This window comes from Anabrus simplex, chromosome 3 (assembly GCF_040414725.1).
Source record: "Anabrus simplex isolate iqAnaSimp1 chromosome 3, ASM4041472v1, whole genome shotgun sequence".
NCBI lineage: Eukaryota > Metazoa > Arthropoda > Insecta > Orthoptera > Tettigoniidae > Anabrus > Anabrus simplex.
In genome coordinates, this window is record NC_090267.1 from 340,475,647 (window position 1) to 340,499,658 (window position 24,012).

Sequence of the window (24,012 nt, forward strand, 5' to 3'; positions counted from 1 at the left end):
ATAAAGAAACATTACAACTACCAGCAGACGTTCCGGAGCACATAGTGTACACCAAAAAGAAGTATAAAGGCCTCGGTTTGTTTCGCGCCGGTTGGGAAGGCAGCTTCAGCATATTAACATCTGTAATAAATTAACGCTTGCAAATAACGGCTACATTAATGCACCTAGTAACTTGGAGGAAGAATACAAAACGTGTTTGCAAGATCTAGGCAAAGAAATGAATAATCAAGTTATGTTCATAAGTAGCCACCTTCCCAAGGTAAGGAAGGTCCGGCAGTTACTGTGAGACAGAGAAATTCAGTCATGGATGAAGCAGGCGCACAAAGGAAAGGGAATACATGCCAGGGAACAAATGGATAAGAGATCATCGAGGCTTATCCTGTGCGGAATGGAGAGCGGCCATCAGGATGATGGCGAATGTATGCGCCGTTCGCTCCGTGCCGGGAAGGTCCCAGGACAGCACTCTCTGTCGGCTTTACCACAGAGAGCACGAAACTCTTGCCCATGACCTGGGTGCCTGTCCTCACGGAGAGGTTTCGAGAAATTCTCGTCATCATTCGATACGACACATGATCGCGAACTCGCTGAGAGATCACGGTTTCACGGCGCACGAAGACGTTTCTGGACTAGCTACTGAAGGGAGTAATAGGCGGATTGACATGATAGCCTTTCAATCTGCTAACAAGCACGGTCTGACCTTAGATTCCACAGTACGATTCGAGTCGCACATTGTTCAGGCCGAAGAGGTGGACACCGAGAAAATGTCTATTTACCAGCCAAGCATAAACTGTTAAAAAAGCAAATATCACCTAGACACCATCTCTTTCCATGGGCTCATGATCGGTGCTCGAGGCACAGTCCCTAAATTTCTTGTACGGCTATGGGATTCTCGCGGTTTCAACCGCACACGACTTCACGACATCGCTTTCGTCACAATACGAGGTTCAATAACTATACTCCTCAGTCATCTATATAGCATTTAGCGAACTGCACATCATGCTATGTTCCAATATTTCCGACCCTTGTGATTGTTATTATTTCTATCTGACACAATCTAACAAATTCATCAATGACTTGGAAGACATAATATTGTGTAGTTGATATACTTCGTCCTTGTGGCAGCCTCCTTATGGGGGATGTTGTATTAATAAATAATAAACAAGAACAAGAGTTAAGAAATCTAGTCATAACCCAACACGGCTACACAGACAGCAACTACACGAGATGTGCAGGATTTCTCTCTCTGTCGTGCCTAAGGGAATTTGCTGGGAAAGGAGAAGTGACAGATATCACAGTCGCTTCTGCCCACACACTGACTGATACCTCATACTCGTTCGTACAGCTCTTCCTGGAAGACGGGGCGCATGCGCTGTGTCGAGCGCTCTATCGACTCTTCTCAAGACTATCTGTTACTACGCGACAGTTCGTTCGCAAAACTTTTAACAGTTTAATAGAATGGGTCATATTTGTCTATTATTAAATATAAAAGTCCACAAATAAATAAATAAAATAAATAAATAAATAAATAAATAAATAAATAAATAAATAAATAAGTAAATAAATAAATAAATAAATAAATAAATAAATAAATAAATAAATAAAAGAAAACAAATCCATCTCCGTACAAGCCAGGAAAGCACTTGGAGGAATGAAATACATAGAAACCCACCATTTATAACCTCAACACTAAGTGGGATATTGTGATTATCTCCATATAGTCCACGGCCACATTCCTCTCACCCTTCCGGTACTCAGTTTTTGTGCAGGCTGAGAGAACCTCAGGGTCATGTGCCTCCCTAGAAGTGAAAATTTCGATTCTAAATTTTTCGACTCTCTGACAGAGAAAAGGAGGATTTTAAAGCGCAGTTTGGTGTTAGATTTCTTTTCTACAATTTAGTAGAAATAGGGATAGAGCAACAAACTCATCCACAATGTACGAGTATTTTATTTTCCATTGTATATTATAACAGATGTCAATGAGTCTGTGTTACTCTTGTGGGTATCATCATCATCATCATCTACCATCAAAGTGAGAAGTGACAGAATTTTTCTTCAATATCTGTATTATTTCAAATGCAAATCATTATCCGTACAGTCCAAGAATGCCCTTAGGGGAGTGGAAAGTAAATGTTTACACTATCCATACATAACATTAGCACTAAGTGAGATAGAGTGGCTAGCTCTACGCCCGGACGTCTTTGCCTCCAAAACAAATCCTTAGCCCGAAGGCATGCAGATTACGAGGTGTCGTGTGGTCAGCACGATTAATCTTCTCGTCTGTTATCTTGGCCTTCAAGACCACGGCGTATATCTCACCGTCAGATAGCTCTTCAACTGTAAGTACGTAGACTGAGTGGACCTGGAACCAACCCTCAGAACCAGGTAAGTATCCCTGTCCTGGCCGAGAACTGAACCCGGGGCCTCCGGGTAAGAGGCAGGCACGCTATACCTCCAGGAATTAATCATATATTTTTAACACGGGAACGTATTCTGAAAAAAAGTTGTCAGAATAATTAAACTACTACCAACGCTATTACAGGAAAGTTATTTCCGAAACCACATTGCAATAAGCTGTTATTTGTTAATTATGTTACCGCTGTGTATTAAATGTTGAAGTTTACTTGTGTAATTTAAATAACCAACAGTGAGGAGAGGGAGGTGGGGAGCCTACCGTTCCGAGACGGTAAAAATGTGCTCCGTTCACCCGAAGGAACGTGTGTTCGATTCCCGTTAAAAGTCAGTAATTGAAAACGAGACTTTGACTTCTGAATAGGCACACGGCCCTAGAGTTCACTCAACCTACATCAGGAAAGTGTATCAGGTTATTTCCTGGGGCAAAGGCGGCATAGAGCTAACCATCCTACCGCACTTAGTGCTGAGGTTACACATGGATGAAACCTTTACCGATACCCTTAAAGACTTTAGATCAAGATGAAGGGGAAGTAAACTGAGCACGTCGTTATCACTTCGACATGACCGTCCCCAAAATCAGGTTAACATAAGAATATTATTCTCTAACATGATTGTGATACATTGGTTTCGAGGCTTATTACATTTTCCTCATACTAATTATAAAATCCGATGTAGTTTAGGAATTTTGCAGTCTCCATAGCACCTTGAAGTGGGAGGTAGAGCGGGGTGGAAGGTAAGTAATATAGCATATTTATTTACTTCTTTCTTGAAATAGTATAATTTCCTTTATAATATGGTGAAATAATGTAATTATCTCCAATACTTCAAAATATCAGTAAATGACTACATACGCCACATGCTGCGCCCTACCCTTTTATGTTTGATGCTTGTTTTCCGTAATTTTCAGTTTTACTCATGGCCGTGGCCTTCCTTAAGGCACAGACCCAGCATTTGCGTGGTGTGAAAACAGAAAACTAAGGAAAATCATCTTCAGGGCTGCCGACAGTAGGGTTCGAACCTACTATCTCCCGAATGCAAGTCCAGAGCTGCGCCACCCTAACCGCACTTCCAGCTTACTCGGTCTAGGCATTTTAAAGACCTGAACTTGAATTCTTCAATGATAATGAATGTGTATTGTGTTTATCATTAAGAGTTAATGAGCTGTACATATTTGAATATTATTAAATTTAAGCTGATAAAAGGCGTAGCTCCCTTTCATTTTGCTTACTTAATTTATTTGACGCGTCCAGGACATGAAATTACTCAGCTAACGCGCACAAGTTAGCCAGTCATGAGAATAAAGTACATAAAAAACAATGACGCCCATCTCTGTGGTGTAGTGCTTAGTGTGATTAGATGCCACCTTCGGAGGCCCGGGTTCGATTTACGTGTCTGCAACGAAATCTGAAGAGTAGCGTGAGGGTTGGAACGGGGTCCACTCAGCCTCGGGATGTCAGTTGAGTAGAGGGGCTTCGATTTCCACCTCAGCCATCCTCGAAGTGATTTTCCGTGGTTGCTCACTTCTTCTCCAGGCAAATGGTGGATGGTACACGGTCGCTTCCTTCCAACTTCCTTGGTCTATCCCTTCCAATCTTCCCATCCCCCCATAAGGCCGCTGTTTAGCATAGCAGGTGAGGCAGCCTGGGAGAGGTACTGGTCTTTCTCCCCAGTTCCATCTCTCCGAGCAAAAGTCTCACGCTCCAGGACACTGCCCTTGAGGCGGTAGGGGAGGGGTCACTCGCTCAGTCCGAGGAAAAACCAACCCTGGAGGGTAAACGGATTAAGAAAGAAAGAAAAAAAATACAATGATATGTCTAGACACAATAACAATGCTCAATTAAATGTGCCGCGAAGCCCAGAATTTTTATTTGTAGCCCGAAGTTTAAGAAGGCAGGGGCTAAGTATGGATCACACCTCGTGTTGATGTTTCTGGGGAAAGTGGTGCGTCACTCTCCTGATGGCACTAAATTCGAAAAACGTACACATTTTAACACTCCTTTTCACAAGTGCTACATGTCTAACTGTGGAAATAATCGTGCTCGCTCCGCAGGTTGGGAATAACGTGTCTGCCTCTTACCAAGAGGCCTCTGGGTGGATTCCCGGCTAGGTCAGAAATTTGTACGTGGATCTGAGGGCTCGTTCGAAGTCCACTCAGCCTACGTGAGAACGGTTGAGGAGCTTTCTGACAGTGGGATAGCGGCTCCAATCTATGTAGTCAAGAATGATGAGCCAGAGCATTCATCGTTCTGGCAACGCGTTACTTCATAATCTGCTGGCCGTGGCCTTAATTAAGGTACAGCCCCAGCATTTGCCTGGTGTGAAAATGGGAAACCACGGAAAACCATCTTCAGGGCTGCCGATAGTGGGATTCGAACCTACTATCTCCCGGATGCAAGCTCACAGCCGCGCGCCTCTACGCGCACGTACAACTTGCCCGGTGGATGTGGATTTGGTCCAGTTTTATGACCGAATGTCTTTCCTGACGCCAAATCTATATGGAGTGATATATTTACTGATGTGTTGTATGTAGATGAAGAGGAATGTATTTAGAAGACCACAAACATCCAGTCCGCGAGCCTTATGCAATTAATCCCCGGTCTGGCCGGGAAGTCTAACCCGGAGTCCTCTCTATTGAAGGCTAGTACGCTGACCATCCAGCTAACAAGCCGGACGACAGAGGCATAGTTCCATTAGGGAAACACTTTGTATCGCTACTTCAGAGTTTATTAAAGCACGGGTTACACATTATGTGTTCCTTAATTAATGCGCTCATTTTAGTTATTCACCTATCGGCTATCGTGATATTAAGTCAGAAAATATTTGAGCTGAAAACTGTAAGGGGGCCCTCTGTAAGTAACAATTGTCGTGGACATTGTAATTGGGACACATGCCCTGTTTCTTCACAATAAATAAATAAATAAATAAATAAATAAATAAATAAATAAATAAATAAATAAATAAATAAATAAATAAATAAATAAATAAATAAATAAATAAATAAATAAATAAATAAATAAATAAATAAATCAATCAATCAATCAATCAATCAATCAATCAATCAATCAATCAATCAATCAATCAATCAATCAATCAATCAATCAATCAATCAATCAATCAATCAATCAATCAATCAATCAATCAATCAATCAATCAATCAATCAATCAATCAATCAATCAATCAATCAATCAATCAATCAATCAATCAATCAATCAATCAATCAATCAATCAATCAATCAATCAATCAATCAATCGTTGAACAAGGAATAAAAATACACACTATTCGTTCTTAAAAGAACGTTTATCATGTGGCACTCAATATATGGAAATATTTATGTATCCCGTTCTTTGTTTAATAGTACATTTCTTTTACAGGTGTGTTATAGTGTAATATTTATTTTGAACTTGTGTGCTCGACAGATTGAAACGCTTTTAAGTTACATAATTCATAAGTATTTACTAGAAGTGATTACCTTATGTTTGTTTGTTTTCTAGTTGAAGTAAACTACTCAATATTGACATTTTTATGTTCGCAGGCGAGTTCCACCTGAATTCTGCTACGAGTATATTGAATTCTGTTTCACGTACGGAGCAGTACCATGGAAAATTTCAATTTGTGGGGGACAGAAAGGGAGGTCTTGGTCTTACAAAACAAACTAAAAATGTCACCACCGCTATGGATGTGGCCGATGTAAATGAGCACGCTCCAATATTCATCATGCCTGCTTTTAATAATGCTACCATTGAAGTTCCAGAGGTATGTATACACTGAGATAAGGAATTAGTTACCACTTGGAGTGCTCAAGGGAGAGTAGACGAACCAATTATTGTCAACCTATTATTATGATATGTTAATATCTGTTCTACCCGTTCTCGACGGGTTAGTTTTGTACAATTGCGGCAGTACTGTCATCTAGCGGAGATGCAATAAGGAAAGAGCGTATTTCAACAAACAGTCAGTCAGTGTAATTGTTATTGTTGATTAGTCTTAGAGGCTCTGGAATGTGTGTTTCAACGTGTAAGAGTTTAACTTCCTACATAATCATCGGAATTACAAAGAAAAATAGAAAATAAGTTTATGTACCCATATCGTCGGTTTGGAGGAAGACCGTCATAGCAACAAAATTGTCATGTTTTAGTTTTTTTGGAAAGTAACTACAAAAGGTGTATATTTGTATGAGGAAGAATGTCTAATGTTAAACTCGCATAATACCCGCCAGGTAGCATTTGTGTCAGTTTGCCTTTGTTCACATTGCAAACAATATTATGGGAAAGACCGTCACAAGTCAGTTGTGTCTCTACTCTGGTTGTGGTTATCCTACATTTTTTAGAGAAGAGTATCACAGTAAGCTAAATGCAGCATCTTCTATTATTTTTTCCCTCCCGTGTAGCATTTCGAGATGTGCCAGTTATCTTCTCAAAGTAATTTCAAACCCATTGATCTTCACACGTTATATTTAAAGATATGTCGTATTCTTCAAATATAGATTTTAACATGTTAACCATAACCAAATAATGGAATAAAAACCGGAAGAATTGGTTATAGTACTGGATATCATGTGGTATCAATAGGAAAGCTCATAGAGGGGCTAACGAAGTAATTTTTTGCGTGTGGAATTTCTTGAATAAGTTGCAATATACATCTGGCGGGTCAACAGAAGAGAAATCAATGATGGACGTAATATTCTACAGCAACAATTGCGCATGACAAAATAACAGGTTTATAAGTGCCATTTCAAAACTGTAGTCTATACGATCAATTATTCATATATTTCTAGCAACAGGTCACACCTAAATTGAAGTTGACAACACCCGTTCAGTTATTGAAAGACATATCACAAATGTAGGAAATCTAGACCTATCTATGTGCCAGAGGAGTACGTGACCGTCACAAGGTAAGCAAAGGAAACGGGACAGCCTTATTCTGTAGAGGAAATGTGTCGCGAAGATTTATTTGATTTTAGACATCTTGCCACGCAGCTTGGTATCAACAAATTCAGCAAAAACCCATTTCGATTGCCGACATAAAAAGACACCCCTGGACACTAGTTTATAAAAATGAAGATGAAGGTGAAGAATTTTCCACTGTGCATATCCTATTTTCAAGACGCCAACAAGCTGATATCCCGAAACTCAATAAAGCTTACAGATATAAAAAATGGAAATACAGAGGCCAAAAAGCAGGGATTCCTCCCCTTATTTAAAAATGTTTTTTATTTAATTGACCTTTGTTGGAACAACATTTGTTCATCCTCCATGTACAAGGAACACTCACAGCACATATACAAAAATAAAATTGTCAACGCAAAGTACATATAAGAAATGAAAACAAAATCGTCCACGTTGTTCAAATACATAACACCCAATGAATCTCTCTTCCAGGAAGAGAGGGGGAGAACAAACAAACTAGTGGCAACAATGAGATGAGCACAAAGTCAAATTCTTATATCCACGGTTCTCAAAACGTCCATCACGGCATTGAGAAGTGATCTGTTTTACCTTGCAAGACCAATGCAGCGCTGGTTGGGAACAGCACTTGCAGATAACACAGTTCAGATGTAACATAATTCAGATAGAAAGCGGCTTGGAGAAGCATCATAAAGGCCACACTTAAACAAACTGTGGTTGACATCTCCATCCTCCACATACTGACATCGACAGCGCGGTGAATCCAAAACTCCTATGCACTGAAGATGTGAAGGGAATGATACATGTTTAGCCTCTTTCGGATTACTGAGACCTCGTGACCGAATAAACTTATAATACCATGGCCATTTGTGACGAATTTGTTGTCGAATAGTGGGAATAAAGTCCATCCATGGGAGTTGCAGTGCTTGTAGTAGCCCTTTAGATGCACCACGTTTGACTAGTACGTCAGCCTCTTCATTACCAAGGATTCCACTATTTCCTTTGACCTAAAGGAATGCTATGGAACAACCTGAAGAGTAGGTTTTAAAAGCTCGCTCCGCGATGTCATACAAGTAACCATGCGTTTGGAGATTAAACTCGAGATTTTGTCATTTCTTCATAACACTTTGGGAGTTCGTAATGATGAGAACGGAATCGAATCGCTTGTTTTGACAAAAACGAAGTGCAGCACATATAAAAATAAAATTTCCGGCGTATAAATAGGGATTTCGGGCAGTATTTTGAAGCTACAACATTCTCCAGTTTGTTGGCAGTAATATGCGTATCCCACCGAGTCATCGAATTTGGGCCGATGACCTCAGATTTTAGGCCCCTTTAAACAACAAGCATCAATTTGGAACCATCCGTGAAGATATAAGTACTACTGAGCCACATGGAGCGAATAGAGCCGGAATGTAGTTCCGAGTATGAGCTTCTATGGTGAGGTATCTAGGTAGATAGTATTAGGCAGTCGATGTGAAGAGCACTGAAAGCTGTCTGAAAATACGGTCATGTTCCGTGTTTTGAGAGTTAGTGGGAAAATCGTTTTCAGTTCGTTGTAGCAGCGTAACAGAAGCTGTGGCTTCTATAGTGAGCGTCGTCCATGTCTCTCCTGGATCGTTGAAGTGCTATAAGAATGAGATGCTGTGAAACAGCAGAACGTTTTAACAGAAATTTTTTGCCTACCATTTCTCGGCGCATTTGCAAAGATAATTCTCCAGCTTCTATTAAGGGAGCATTTGTTGGTGTGGATCGCATAGCACCCAAACAGATGTGGATCACCCGAAATTGTATGGTGTCGAGTTTCTTTGTCACGTACTCAGGAGCATTCCCATTCAAAAAACTCCCATAATCGATCATGGAGAGTATCATAGTACGATACAGAGTCAAAAGTATAACAGGATCAGCTCCCCACCTGTTACGTGTCACAAAGCGGAGAATATTAACCGCTCCTTCAATTCTTGGCAAAACGTGAGCAATATGGCAACTCCAAGTTAGCCGACTATCAATGCGCGTACCCAATATTCGTAATGATGATTTCATTGGAAATTTGAATGGTCCTAAATGGATAGCACCAAGCTGAGACAAAGACCTCTTGCGGGTAAAAGTCACCACATTAGATTTTGATGGAGACAATTCAAGACCATTATTATGCAACCATTTTGCCAGATCGCAGGCAACATAATGTAAACGAAGAGATGTAACCTCGAAGATAGAGGAAGTAGTGAAAATACACACATCTTACGCGTATTGTAAAACGTGAATCGAGGGACTAAACAGATGCTCAAGATCAGCAGTTTAAATTGTATATAAAAGCGGCCTGAGCACAGTGCCCTATGGAAGACCTTTACACACGTGACGAAGGCCATGTAAAAGACTATGTCCAACCCGTAAGTAGATACTGTATATCGTTCTTGGAACAATGTCTGAACACAATATAGAAAACCTGGAGGGATATGGAATGTCTGGTATACAGACGTTATCATAATCTGAGCCGATAACCAATAAGAGTGCCGTAAGGTATCCATTAATCGCAAAAGCGTCTTCTATTGCAGAAGTGATTATACTGAGATGACCCAATGTTTCTCTCCCACGGCGGAATCCATGCTGCAACTGAGGAAGCAGCTGCTGGTGTTCTAACCGACACTCAAGTCGTGTTTTCACCATCCTTTCCAGAGTCTTTACTACATAGAGGAAAGAGCAATTAATTGCTCTATTAGAAGAAGGGTCTCTAGGGTCCTTTCCAGCCTTCAGAAGAGAGATGAAAGTTATCCAGTACGAAAGTAATTCTCCCCGTGTGCGTATGTTGTTAAAATGTCTAGTAATAGAACACGCGCTGAGCGAGGGAGATGCGATAACGTCGATTACTGAACGTAGTCCTTACCAGGGGCAGTGTTGTTGTTTTTTAATGCCAGTTGGAGTTACATGTAAGTAAATGGCCTTAAAAAATGATTGAGATCCCAGTTGGGTGAAAGTCACCAACAGGGCAATTGCGGCACAGTCGGTGGGGTAATATGAAAAGCCTTGACGCAATCGGGCGGAAACGAAGAACGTGGAGAGCTACTCCCTACCCCTTGTAAGGCCCTTTATTTTATTCCAGGTTGTAGTAAGCGGGGTTTCTCTGCTAATTTCTTCACAGTATCTTCGCCAACTGGACCGATTTTTCTGTTTAAAAAATCTTTTGACCTGTTCGTTGATACGTTGATAATTAGAATAATTTTCTCAGGAAAAAATACGTCGATATTGCATAAAAGCAAGTTTTTTCTTGCAATAATTCGGGAGCATTCTGTGTCCCACCACGGCGTAGGAGTATGTTTAGGAAAATAGAAAGGCTGTTTCACTGGGATAATAACCGAAGCTGTAGAATTTGTGATGTGTATTAAACAGTCGTATTTTTAAGTGGGTCGGAAGGGAGAGTTGCAGTACGGAGTTCGGAGTCTATTTTCCCGCTGAAGACAATCCAATTTTCTCGTTTGGTATTCAATTTTATGGTAGGGTAGAAGGTAAATTTTGTAAATGAATTTCGATAGGAAGATGATCAGATCCGAGGGAATATCGTCACGCTTCCCAGGTTAGGTTGGAAGCAATTGCTGGACAACAAATAGTTACATCTACTGCTGAAGGTCGATGTCCAGGGCGAGATATAAGGGTAGGAATACCTTCGTTGAGTATGACCAGGTGGTAGTCATCCATCATATCTTGAAGGGCTATTCCAGCACGCCCCGTGAAAGCACATTCACAAGCTACACTATGGGCGTTAAGGTCCCAACGTAATGTATGCAGGTTCCAGTTGGTTAAACAAACCGTCCCATTCTCCTGGTTGAATTACAATACGTGATGGACAATAGATAGATATTAATGTAAATGCTAAAGAGGGGAAGAAGATACGAGCCGATACCACTTGGAATGAAAGACCTCCGAGGAAAGTAAGGGATATTGCACTTTTACGAATATTATTGCCTATTAACATACCACTTCTACCATACCTATCATCTCTGTCTGAACGCAGAACATGATATCTAAGAAACATAACTGGTATACAAGCACGAAACCAAGTCTCAGATAATGCTGCCAAGTTGATGTGCCGATCATGATAGAAGACTACCGTGTAGAAGATGAATAACTAGATTAAGGATGTCAGTAATAAGGGATTCTGATGAGGTAAGTGGTGGTTGAGAAAAGATGCTGGGCAAGGAACTTGAACTGCGGGGTGCTATTACGTGCGGCTGAGGTGGATAAGGGTTTGGGCCCACTGTCACCCCACTGACTTCATAGAAATAGTAAAATACCGGTGGGTAGGGGATAGATGTTCTGGGTAACTCTGGAGGAGGTGTCCGACGTTGAAAAATGGTAATTTTGTGATTTTATTGTCTTAGTAAGGGAGGAAAAACGTGCTCATGTGTGAGAGTATATGATTTTTTCATAACAGCTTCCTTAGCTTCCTTGAATGGCATGTTATATTTGGCCGAAACCTCGTTTATCTCTAATCTTTGGTTATACTTGGGGCACTCTTTACTGAGGGTACTGTGTTGACCTTGACAATGTAGGCACTGAGGCTGATGCAGTGAGCAGGGGTTTGGAGCGTGTGACACACCACATTTATCGCATCTACCCTGAGAGCGACAGTGTTTACTAATGTGTCCGAAGCTCAAGCAATGGTAGCAAATACGTACTGGGCCACATATGGAGAAATCTCACAACGTGCCCCATATATTGACGCACTGTCTGGCAGAGTCTGAGAGTCAAAGGTAACCCCACAAGTCCGTATTAGAACAGCAGTTGAAGCATTGTCCTTAAGTGTGCGACGGACTTGTCTGATTTTAACAGAGTAATCTATCACTTGTAATAGTTTGTCTTCCTCTATTTCTGTGTGCACATGTCGAATGATACCCTGTCGAGTGATGACGTGAGAAGGAATGTAACCTTCTAATTGATGTGAGGAAAAGAAACTAGAACTAACAAACCAGTTTTCTGCTTGTGCTGAATTAAATTCCATTTTAAGACGTGTTTGTGGGTTACTGGAGTCACGTCCTAGTTCGTGAACCATGGGCAACGGCTGATTGGCCTAGTAAGTGGTCCTGAGAGTCGGGATACCAGTTGCTATGGAATGGGAGTGGGCATCTCGGACATATTCTGAGTCCTGGCCCTCCTTGTGCTCAGGCGGCTAGGACTATACAACTCACCGGTAGTCCATAACCCGTTAGAGGAGAGATACTCACTTGGACTATGTGCAAGTAGGGCAGCATCCTGCTTCATGAATGGACCGAGCTCAGAACACTTTAAGCAAGCCTCGGACCTATGGGAGTAATGGAGTACCACTCCCATTTGACAGGCGAGGGACTCCTTGGAAACAACTTGGCGAACGAAATGGAATTCGATGGGGAGCTATCAATATTAATGGGGCTTATGGAAGAAAGAAAGTAGAACTGGCTGAGTCAGCAAAGAGGATGCATCTGGATGTGCTAGGAGTAAGTGATATTCGGGTAAGGGGAGATAATGAGGAAGAGATAGGAGATTATAAAGTGTACTTGACGGGTGTTAGAAAGGGAAGGGCAGAGTCTGGGGTAGGGCTCTTTATCAGGAATACCATTGCACGCAACATAGTTTCTGTTAGGCACGTAAATGAGCGAATGATGTGGGTAGATTTGTCAGTTGCAGGAATTAGGACTAGAATTGTGTCCGTGTATTCACCATGTGAGGGTGCAGGTGAGGATGAAGTGGACAAGTTTTATGAAGCATTGAGTGACATCGTGGTCAGGGTCAACAGCAAGGATAGAATAGTGCTAATGGGCGATTTCAATGCGAGAGTTGGGAATAGAACTGAAGGATACGAAAGGGTGATTGGTAAATGTGGGGAAGATATGGAAGCTAATGGGAATGGGAATGGGAAGCGTTTGCTGGACTTCTGTGCTAGTATGGGTTTAGCTGTTACGAATACATTCTTCAAGCATAAGGCTATTCACCGCTATACATGGGAGGCTAGGGGTACCAGATCCATAATAGACTATATCTTAACAGACTTTGAATTCAGGAAATCTGTTAGGAATGTACAAGTTTTTCGCGGATTTTTCGATGATACAGACCACTATCTGATCTGTAGTGAACTAAGTATCTCTAGGCCTAGGGTAGAGAAAGTGAAATCTGTCTGCAAACGAATAAGGGTAGAAAATCTCCAGGACGAGGAAATTAGACAGAAGTACATGGATATGATTAGTGAGAAGTTTCGAACAGTAGACAGTAAGCAGGTTCAGGATATAGAAAGTGAATGGGTGGCATACAGGGATGCTGTAGTAGAAACAGCAAGGGAATGCCTAGGAACAACTGTGTGTAAAGGGGAAAAGGCGAACATCTTGGTGGAATGATGAAGTGAGAGCAGCTTGTAAACGTAAAAAGAAGGCTTATCAGAAATGGCTCCAAACAAGGGCTGAGGCAGACAGGGCTTTGTACGTAGATGAAAGAAACAGAGCGAAACAAATAGTTGTTGAATCCAAAAAGCAGTCATGGGAAGATTTTGGTAATAACCTGGAAAGGCTAGGTAAAGCAGCAGGAAAACCTTTCTGGACAGTAATAAAGAATCTTTGGAAGGGAGGGAAAAAGGAAATGAACAGTGTTTTGAGTAATTCAGGTGAACTCATAATAGATCCCAGGGAATCACTGGAGAGGTGGAGGGAATATTTTGAACATCTTCTCAATGTAAAAGGAAATCATCATGGTGGTGTTGCAAACAGCCAAGCTCATGGGGAGGAGGAAAATGATGTTGGTGAAATTATGCTTGAGGAAGTGGAAAGGATAGTAAATAAACTCCATTGTCATAAGGCAGCAGGAATAGATGAAATTAGACCTGAAATGGTGAAGTATAGTGGGAAGGCAGGGATGAAATGGCTTCACAGAGTAGTAAAATTAGCGTGGAGTGTTGGTAAGGTACCTTCAGATTGGACAAAAGCAGTAATTGCACCCATCTATAAGCAAGGGAACAGGAAGGATTGCAACAACTATCGAGGTATCTCATTGATTAGTATACCAGGCAAAGTATTCACTGGGATCTTGGAAGGGAGGGTGCGATCAGTCGTTGAGAGGAAGTTGGATGAAAACCAGTGTGGTTTCAGACCACAGAGAGGCTGTCAGGATCAGATTTTCAGTATGCGCCAGGTAACTGAAAAATGCTACGAGAGGAATAGGCAGTTGTGTTTATGTTTCGTAGATCTAGAGAAAGCATATGACAGGGTACCGAGGGAAAAGATGTTCGCCATACTGGGGGACTATGGAATTAAAGGTAGATTATTAAAATCAATCAAAGGCATTTATGTTGACAATTGGGCTTCAGTGAGAATTGATGGTAGAATGAGTTCTTGGTTCAGGGTACTTACAGGGGTTAGACAAGGCTGCAATCTTTCACCTTTGCTGTTCGTAGTTTACATGGATCATCTGCTGAAAGGTATAAAATGGCAGGGAAGGATTCAGTTATGTGGAAATGTAGTAAGCAGTTTGGCCTATGCTGACGACTTGGTCTTAATGGCAGACTGTGCCGAAAGCCTGCAGTCTAATATCTTGGAACTTGAAAATAGGTGCAATGAGTATGGTATGAAAATTAGCCTCTCGAAGACTAAATTGATGTCAGTAGGTAAGAAATTCAACAGAATTGAATGTCAGATTGGTGATACAAAGCTAGAACAGGTCGATAATTTCAAGTATTTAGGTTGTGTGCTCTCCCAGGATGGTAATATAGTAAGTGAGATCGAATCAAGGTGTAGTAAAGCTAATGCAGTGTGCTCGCAGTTGCGATCAACAGTATTCTGTAAGAAGGAAGTCAGCTCCCAGACGAAACTATCTTTACATCGGTCTGTTTTCAGACCAACTTTGCTTTACGGGAGCGAAAGCTGGGTGGACTCAGGATATCTTATTCATAAGTTAGAAGTAACAGACATGAAAGTAGCAAGAATGATTGCTGGTACAAACAGGTGGGAACAATGGCAGGATAGTACTCGGAATGAGGGGATAAAGGCTAATTTAGGAATGAACTCGATGGATGAAGCTGTACATATAAACCGGCTTCGGTGGTGGGGTCATGTGAGGCGAATGGAGGAGGATAGGTTACCTAGGAGAATAATGGACTCTGTTATGGAGGGTAAGAGAAGTAGAGGGAGACCAAGACGACGATGGTTAGACTCGGTTTCTAACGATTTAAAGATAAGAGGTATAGAACTAAATGAGGCCACAACACTAGCTGCAAATCGAGGATTGTGGCGACGTTTAGTAAATTCTCAGAGGCTTGCAGACTGAACGCTGAAAGGCATAACAGTCTATAATGATAATGTATGTAATGTATGTTTAAGACGATTTTTCCCGATGGAAGAAATATCTTTGATATTTCGACGTCGAGATGGACACTCCCGATAAATCATTTTACCAAACGCCATCGGATGTAGTTTACCTGTGTTTCCTTCTTATCCTTCCACATAGATGTAATGAGCCCCTGAAGAATCAATGAGATACCGGTTAGCTTTGTTATAATCATATGCACTGAGCCGAGGCGGTGCTCCGCTATTTTGATGGGGAAGCACAGGGGTACGGCATTCAAGTCAGTAACACTATCGCCTTCACCGAAGCTGAGCTAGACAATGAATCACTGTGAGAGTACGTATGTGTTGAAACATTACCTGTAGCGTTTTCTGTTGTAACTGCTTGTTTCTTATTGATGTTACCTGGAGGTTTTTCAAATGCTCGCTTGTTTGCCGGCACAACAGGTGGAAAACTTTCCTCCACATTGCAGTCGTAGGTAGGTGGTGGATTTTGCACTGCCAGAGCACTGCCGACGCTATGAGACACCTGCTGTATACTGTTCGTTATGAGCAAATTAGACTGTGATATGGGGGGAGAACCACCCTCCTCATATAGGTCTCCTTCCATAGCACTAACTGCTAATTAAATTGCGAAGTATGTCATTAGGCCACACACTAGGAATGCGTAGTCACTGAAACGCACGAATAAATGTCCATACTACTACTAAGTCCGTACTGCCGTACTCTAAGTGAGCGTGAATCACACGGAGTGGACACACAAGCAACTGCACGCCACGAAGGTTACTAACACGCTTAAAAAGAAAAAAAAAGAACGTTGAACCAAGACTCTACTACGGCTTTTATAAAGATGCGTAGTTAAAGTGGCTTTATGGTTAGCACATCTGGTTCACTCCTGATGCCTTTATTGCTATATTTTATATTAAATAGGCTAAATAATTACAGATTGCGTTCTTTATTTCCATCATTTACCGATAAAAACGTAATAATATCTTTTGGGAAAGACTGTAACAAACCAAAATTAGTGGTTATTTATGGGGAATCATTAGGTTGGGCGTAAGAATATTATAAGTATTGAGTATAATACCTAAATATCACTCAATACGTTTCTTGGCTCTTGAACGTAAAATATTTGAGATATCTAGATTTTAAATATAAGCTAATTTCAAATACTTCTCCTGAAAATGAACATTTTTCGAGTTGTGGCGGACGGTCTTCTTCCAAGCTAACGATATGTTGGGCTTTATTCTGTGATACGACTAACCATTTGACATTATTTTGTCTTTTAGCGGATGACAAATATGCAAGTTTAGTAAATATCTACATATTAATATCGGGCTGAGTGATTCAGATTGTCAAGGCGCTGGCTTTCTGATTCTATGTTGGCAGGTTTGATCCTTGGTCAGTACGGTGATATTTGAAGTACTTAAATACGCCAGCCTCGACTTGGTAGATTTACTGGTAATTAAATTGTGCGACATAATTCTGTCACCACGATGTCTCCGAAAGCCGTAAAAGTAGTTTGTAGGGCGTAAGCCCTATAACATGAATATTTTTTAAAGAGGAAGTGGCAACTGGGCATGCACCCTCCCTTAACAGGAAGAAACGGAAGAGGTAGAACCCTTCAAAGATTGAAGGGTTCGACAAGAGAAAGGGAAAGACACGAAGGGTGTGATATTGGAAGACACCTTCGGCCTTGCAAACCCAATTCCGTAGAAATCGAAAGAGAACCAAGGGGTATCGGCTAAGAAAGCTATAAGTGGGGAACCGGATGTCAGAGTTAGCTAAGTGATCCGTGGTCACTAATCCACATTCTCAAATTGAGGGTCTCATGGAACTTCCCCTTTAAGTCGTCTACGATGAGAAGGATATGTCGTTAGTGTATTCCACAGTCTCCACTCGCGGGGAATAGGAGATATATGACGCATTTCAAACATCTTACCTTACGCAACCTTGTTATAATCAGTTAGAAAATTACCCGCATGCTTTTCCGGAACAAAATCAACTTGTACATGAAGATATACTTTATGACTTCATAGTCTATGGAAGCTTGATGTTTCCAACCTATCTTTCTGCCGAACTCTCACAAGACATAAAATCATTATTATTGGTATGTGAGGAAAGGAGAGAGAACCTATCATACTTCTCTTTCCTCTTGGTAATGTCCTTAACGACGCAGAGCCTCTCTGTGATAGCTGATCTTGGTTCTGTTGGAAATTCCGCCTGTCTTCAGGCTGGAGGTTCAATACCAATAGTGCTATTCACTAGTACGATGGTGTTTATAATCCATACCTTTTCGTCCTCTTCTGGTACTGTCTCCTTACGAAAGGTTGACGACCACGATGGGGTAAATGTGCTATTATATTTCTTGTCATCGGAGTTGCCGCATAGTGAATTTCATACCGCATACGGAGGTTCGCGTCCAGGACAATCTTCTTGCCTTCTGTGATCAGCTGTATGAGGCTATATTTCGGAAGATGTGACTGATATAGGCTGTGTTCCTCCTTTTCGCCAGAGTTCAGACTTCACTTCATTTGTCAGCACGACGTGTTAGTGACGCGGTATGCCAATGAGATCTTGAACATTCTATTAAACATCCACATTTCACGGACCTACAGTCAGTTCATTGACCTGCCCTTCGACCCCTTGAGGGAGCACCAGTAATACATAACACTTCACGATACGTCAGCGAGTTTCGAATCAGAGGTGGTGGTTCAGGAACACTCTTCTTGCAGTGCTAATTCTGGTTTTGATTTCAACTTCTGGATACCATTCTTGTGTTACCCGGCATCGTAGGAAATTGAAAAATGATTATTTTTAATGGCGTTTCCATCCAGGGTGATAAGAGCGTTGTTTTCGGATTAAAACTACAGTATATACCGGTAGGTATGTAAGTAAGTAAACAAGTAAGTAAGTAAGTTGTCTTTATTCGTGGCGAATTTGCACTTAAAACCACAACATTAAAATTAAACAATTATGTAACAGAAATCTTATACAATTACAACAAACTATTAACACGAATGATATATTAGTACTAGTAGCAAATACGGATATATGGTGTCTATTTGGTACTAGCTGATGTACCCGTGCTTCGCTACGGAATTCTACATTGTATACAGAATTCTAGGCTAGGTAGTGTACACGTTGTGAGCAAGATTGTATTAAATTGCATAGCTCTTAACGTTACCCTAGAAACGCGACGGGGAAGTCACCAAACGTCTTTTCTCATATGAAGACTGTGTTAGGGAATTTTCATTGTAATGACAGGCCCGCTTACCTACCATCAGTCACCACCAGGTTGGGGAGTTTTCATTATAATGGCAGACACTCACTCTCTACCAGCCATTTCACATCCTCAGAAAGACTATCTTAGTGGTTTTTCCAACTGAAATGAACATAGCTCATTGCAATGACGTCAGTAGGAATGGCGCGATTAAAAGCAATGCTTTCATATGAAATACTCCATCAAATGAAAGACCACACACCTTCTCACTTTTAACGAACAGTACTATGCTGGAATTCCAGAGCTGGAATGACCAAGTCGCAGACAGCTCTGATCCGTGAACACTCTTCGTCCTTTTTCGGCGGTGCGGGGGGAAGGGGGAGGGAAGGCGAATAGTAGAGAGTCGCAGAGCAAAAACTATGCCCTTTTACTAATCTGTTTCCGAGGAGTACCCGATGAGTCGGAAAATCTCAATTCACTACAGTGGCAACGGAAAAACCTATCTGATTTGGAGGCAATTTTTTCCTCCAAGCCAGAGGAGAAGCCCACTCTTCACAGCTAATTTGGAATTAAATTAATGTAGAATTTAATAAAAGTGAAGAGGAAGAAGCTTTTCTTAAGAAACGGCTCTTTTCAGGGTTGACTTTTGAGTTATTTAGTGAATTGTTGTGCTATAATTTGAAATAGGCTTAAATTGTAATTCTAGACCAGGTCATACTACTACTACTATTAAGTGAGCCTCTGCCGTAAGTGTGCATACAGCTCATTCAAAACAGCGCGTCAGAGTAGGGATCGAATAACTGGAATACTATGATGAACCAGTGTGTTACGAACCTGCAGTATCAGAAAATGTATGAACCAGAGGAAAATGAAAACCTACAACCTGTTTTCCAGTCATTGACTGGGTCAGGGATGTAATAAATGAAGCATATATATAGGCTGTTAGTACGATGGGGTCGCCACTCCCAGTGATATGTTAATGACTGATAGATGCTATGAAATGAGAATGGAGAGTGTTGCTGGAATGAAAGATGACAGAGAAAACCGGAGTACCTGGAGAAAAACCTGTCCGCCTCCGCTTTGTCCAGCACAAATCTCACATGGAGTGACCGGGATTTGAACCACGGTAACCAGCGGTGAGAGGCCGACACGCTGCCGTCTGAACCACGGAGGCTACATGAACCAGAGGAATGGCATGCTAAAGAAGAAAGTTTTCCAACTCCCCAGCTATTTCCCGCCAATGTTCAGTCGGGCTGTTATACTCGGTACGCATTAGTAATCCCATCTATCGGAGTTGAGCGGGACCATAAGAAACGAAGAACATCACAACAAACAATGGTCAATGTAAAGTTATTGTTGATCAGTAACAAACAATGGTCAATGTAAAGTAATTGTTGATCAGTGTTATGCGCTTTCGATATTGTAGGCGTTCTGAAATACCACTCTTATCATAGTCCGTACAGTAAAACTGAATGAAACATAAATGATCGGAAATTGTATTGTCTATAACTTTTGTTATGTAGTACTTTTCGATAGCACCAATAACATAGGTACCGGTATTTAAAAATTAAATTTTAGGCGCCTTCCCCTAAACTACCATTTCACCTCGGGCGAATAAAATTATTTACAGCCTAGACTGTAGTTCCTTATTCCCCAGCTCTATATAGCGGTTTTCATTAAATTCTGTTAAACCATTTTCTCGTGGCTGGGCGTTGATATGGACTTAGCAACAAAACTACAAATTCATGAATATCTGTGTTATCAGAGCCCGTACGGTAAAAATGTATAAGACATAACTGATTGGAAATTTAATTCTATATAACTTTAGTTATATAGTATTTATCGATAGGACCGCTAATAATATATATATTCGATAATTAAATTTAAGGCCTTCCCCTAAACTACCATTTCACTCGGCATGAATAAAATTATTCATAGCCTAGATTGTAGCGGCTCATCCCCCGACTTTACATACCGATTTTCATTAAATTCTCTTCAGCCGTTTTCTCGTGATGCGTGTACATACATACATACAGACAGACAGACAGAAATTACGGAAAAGTAAAAATTACATTTTCTTGTTACTATGGACATGACCGATACAGAAATACCATTCTTTTCAAATTCTGAGCAATGTACAGACAAAATTCTTATTTTATATATATAGATGAAGTTATAATGCATGTTATATTTTATCCTCACATTATAATTATGTCTTTTTACGAGACGTATTTACGTCCTGCAAATTTTGTACAGTATAATATGCATTTTACTGTTGCAGAATGTTGGTATTGCTGACTACCTTGTGATGACAGTAAAGGCAATAGACGAAGATAGCGGAAAGAGTGGAAAAATTAGTTACTACATAAGGCAGAACAACAGGAATGTTCAGAAGACAAATGAATTCACTATCAATGTAGACACAGGCGATTTACGGACCAAGATCATACTGGATGGGGAAAAGCGTACAAACTACACCGTAAGTACAATAAAGTCCTTTTCTTCAGAGCGATTGTTATAATTAGCAGTGGTTAGAATGACATTCTGAAGAACTTACAAGTAGGATATGTAGCTACTACGAAGCTATATTTTATTCATACTAAATGACTCTGCGGTCATAATCTGCATATGAATGGATGAAAACCATAACGGTATAAGTGACATTAAAAAAATGAGTTAAGTGCAGGATGTAACTCCGGGAGGATGTATCCTTTCACCAGCAAAGAGATACAAGTGATAGCGGTAATATTCTGCACTCTAACTACAAATAGCATGCTTTATATGAGCGTTGAAGATGTTTAAATGCCTTTTTCTCAGAATGACCAAAATGCTACTTATACCGTTATGGTTTTCACCCATTCATATAATAATAATAATAATAATAATAATAATAATAATAATAATAATAATAATAATAATAATAATAATAAAGTCATGTTAAAGTAATTTAAAATGGCAGATACAGGTTCGATACCAGAGAGTGGTCATACTTTTACCCCTTAATTTTTATGGAACTAAATTTAGTTATAGTTTTACTATAATGATGATTAATTTGCATATACATTTACACCTGTATGGTAATTGAGTACATTTCTCTTCCAGTTAGTGCTGGTGGCTTGTGATAACGGCAGGCCTTCCCCAAAGGAGACTCTTCAGTTCCTTACAGTCATGCTGGTTGATACAGATGAAAATAAGCTGGAGTTCCCTCGTAATTCGTCGATGTATCACTTTCAAGTGACAGAAAATTCACGCAAGGATATGTTTGTAGGTAAGTCAATAATTGGCAGAGAAACATTTCAGTTTTCCTCTTTCTCTTGGCCTTTTCTCTATTTTATTGGGTCCGGCACTTTCTGTAAATTTGGCTCAGTAACACGGCGATATGCCCTTCTTGACACCAACCCCATGAGGATGGATGTATGGTGTATTTCTGTGGTAGTTGGTAGTGTGGTGTGTAGTGTGCAGATGAAGAGAAGTGTGTAAAGAGAAAAACAAACACCTAGCTCCCGAGCTAGCGGAATTAACTATACGCAGTTGAAATCCTCAGCCCGGCCGGATTTTTGAATCGAAGGCTACTACATTGTAATTCTTCACCCAAAAAGAAGAACCATTCATGATTTTGAACGATCCATAAAACTCATGTCTATATAATCTGATTTGCGGTCAAGTACGAGATGACCGAGCTCGATAGCTGCAGTCGCTTAAGTGCGGCCAGTGTCCAGTATTCGGGAGATAGTAGGTTCGAACCCCACTGTCGGCAGCCCTGAAAATGGTTTTCCGTGGTTTCCCATTTTCGCACCAGGCAAATGCTGGGGCTGTACCTTAATTAAGGCCACGGCCGCTTCCTTCCCACTCCTAGTTCTTCCCTGTCCCACCGTCGCCATAAGACCTGTCTGTGTCGGTGCGACGCAAAGCAACTAGCAAAAAAAAAGTACGAGATGACCTTGAATGAAGTGATTGTGGATAAAGCCTGCACATATGCGGATATCCGCGAAGTTAGTGTCTGGCGGACGCAAACTGTATGGCAGTGCGGATAATTTTGCTGGTAATTTCTAAATAACGAAATTCATTGACTTTCATTCACTATACTCTTATTTTTGCTTGTGGCTAGGTGACCCTTGACATTGATATGGCAGAATGGTTATTTATAAAGAATCTAGAGACCACAAAGCCGTAAATCCAACCTCAGCCTAACTGGCTCCTGTACGCAATTAGTGGAAGGAACAAAGGTTCCGGAAGAGAACTGTTCAATACGTTGTCGCGAGAGGAAATCCCTCATGGGGGACCGGTCCCAGGTGTCAGGCCTATTGTATTACTTGTTAATAAATCTATCCGTTTCAATACCGTCGGTGTAATATATATATATAAATAGTTACAATATCCGCGGATAACCATTCGCATATTCGGATGTGGGTGCCGATGAAGGAAGCGGATAATATTTTGTATATCCGCGCAGGGCTCTAATTATGGAATCGATCAGCACGTAGATACAGGGTTGGCAAAATAATACAGGCCCGTAAAATATTTACAATAGGACTGACGCGGGATTGTTAATGAACATCACAGAAGATGCTGGAAATGGCCTCATCTAAAGAAATGAAAACCTGAGGATTGAAAAGTCTTGACTCAACTTCACTCAGAAACCACCGGCAGAACTCAACAAGCACACCACTAAATTTGTAAGGATACAGATGCAGGACCTTTTTGATAATGTTTCGACTCCACGATCTATTAATTCTCACTTGCACAGATAAAGGTAAGGTAAGGTAAGGTAAGGTAAGGGCGTATTCTGCCCGAAGGCAGGTCCGAACCTTCGCAGAGGTGTGCCTGAGCCGGAGTTTACGTACGGTAGGGTGGCTAATTCTTTTCGGCTCCTCCATGCCCTTACCCTCACCAACAGCGCGTGGCAACCCATCCAAATATTGACCACGCCCAATGTTGCTTAACTTCAGAGATCTCATGGATCCGGTGTTTCGACACGGCTACGGCCGTTGGCGCACAGATAAATGGCGTTGAGATTTCATCGACTTCGTTCCACGCTTTCCTTCACTCGAGCAATGTTTTCTGGTGTTCGAACTCTTTTCGGATAATTCATCATCATCATTATCTGTTTACCCTCCAGGTTCGGCTTTTCCCTCGGACTCAGCGAGGGATCCCACCTCTACCGCCTCAAGGGC

At 41.0% G+C, this 24,012-nt stretch overlaps 1 protein-coding gene across 1 annotated transcript in view; it reads left to right on the plus strand.

Moving 5' to 3' along the window:
- The window catches only part of LOC136867307 (cadherin-87A), a 258,249-nt gene that overhangs the window by 208,582 nt on the left and 25,655 nt on the right, over positions 1-24,012 (plus strand). Inside the window, exons 3-5 of the mRNA XM_067144464.2 lie at positions 5,947-6,167; positions 21,120-21,317; positions 21,941-22,106. Coding sequence (XP_067000565.2) covers positions 5,947-6,167; positions 21,120-21,317; positions 21,941-22,106 — 585 coding nt within the window. The remainder of the gene's footprint in view (positions 1-5,946; positions 6,168-21,119; positions 21,318-21,940; positions 22,107-24,012) is intronic.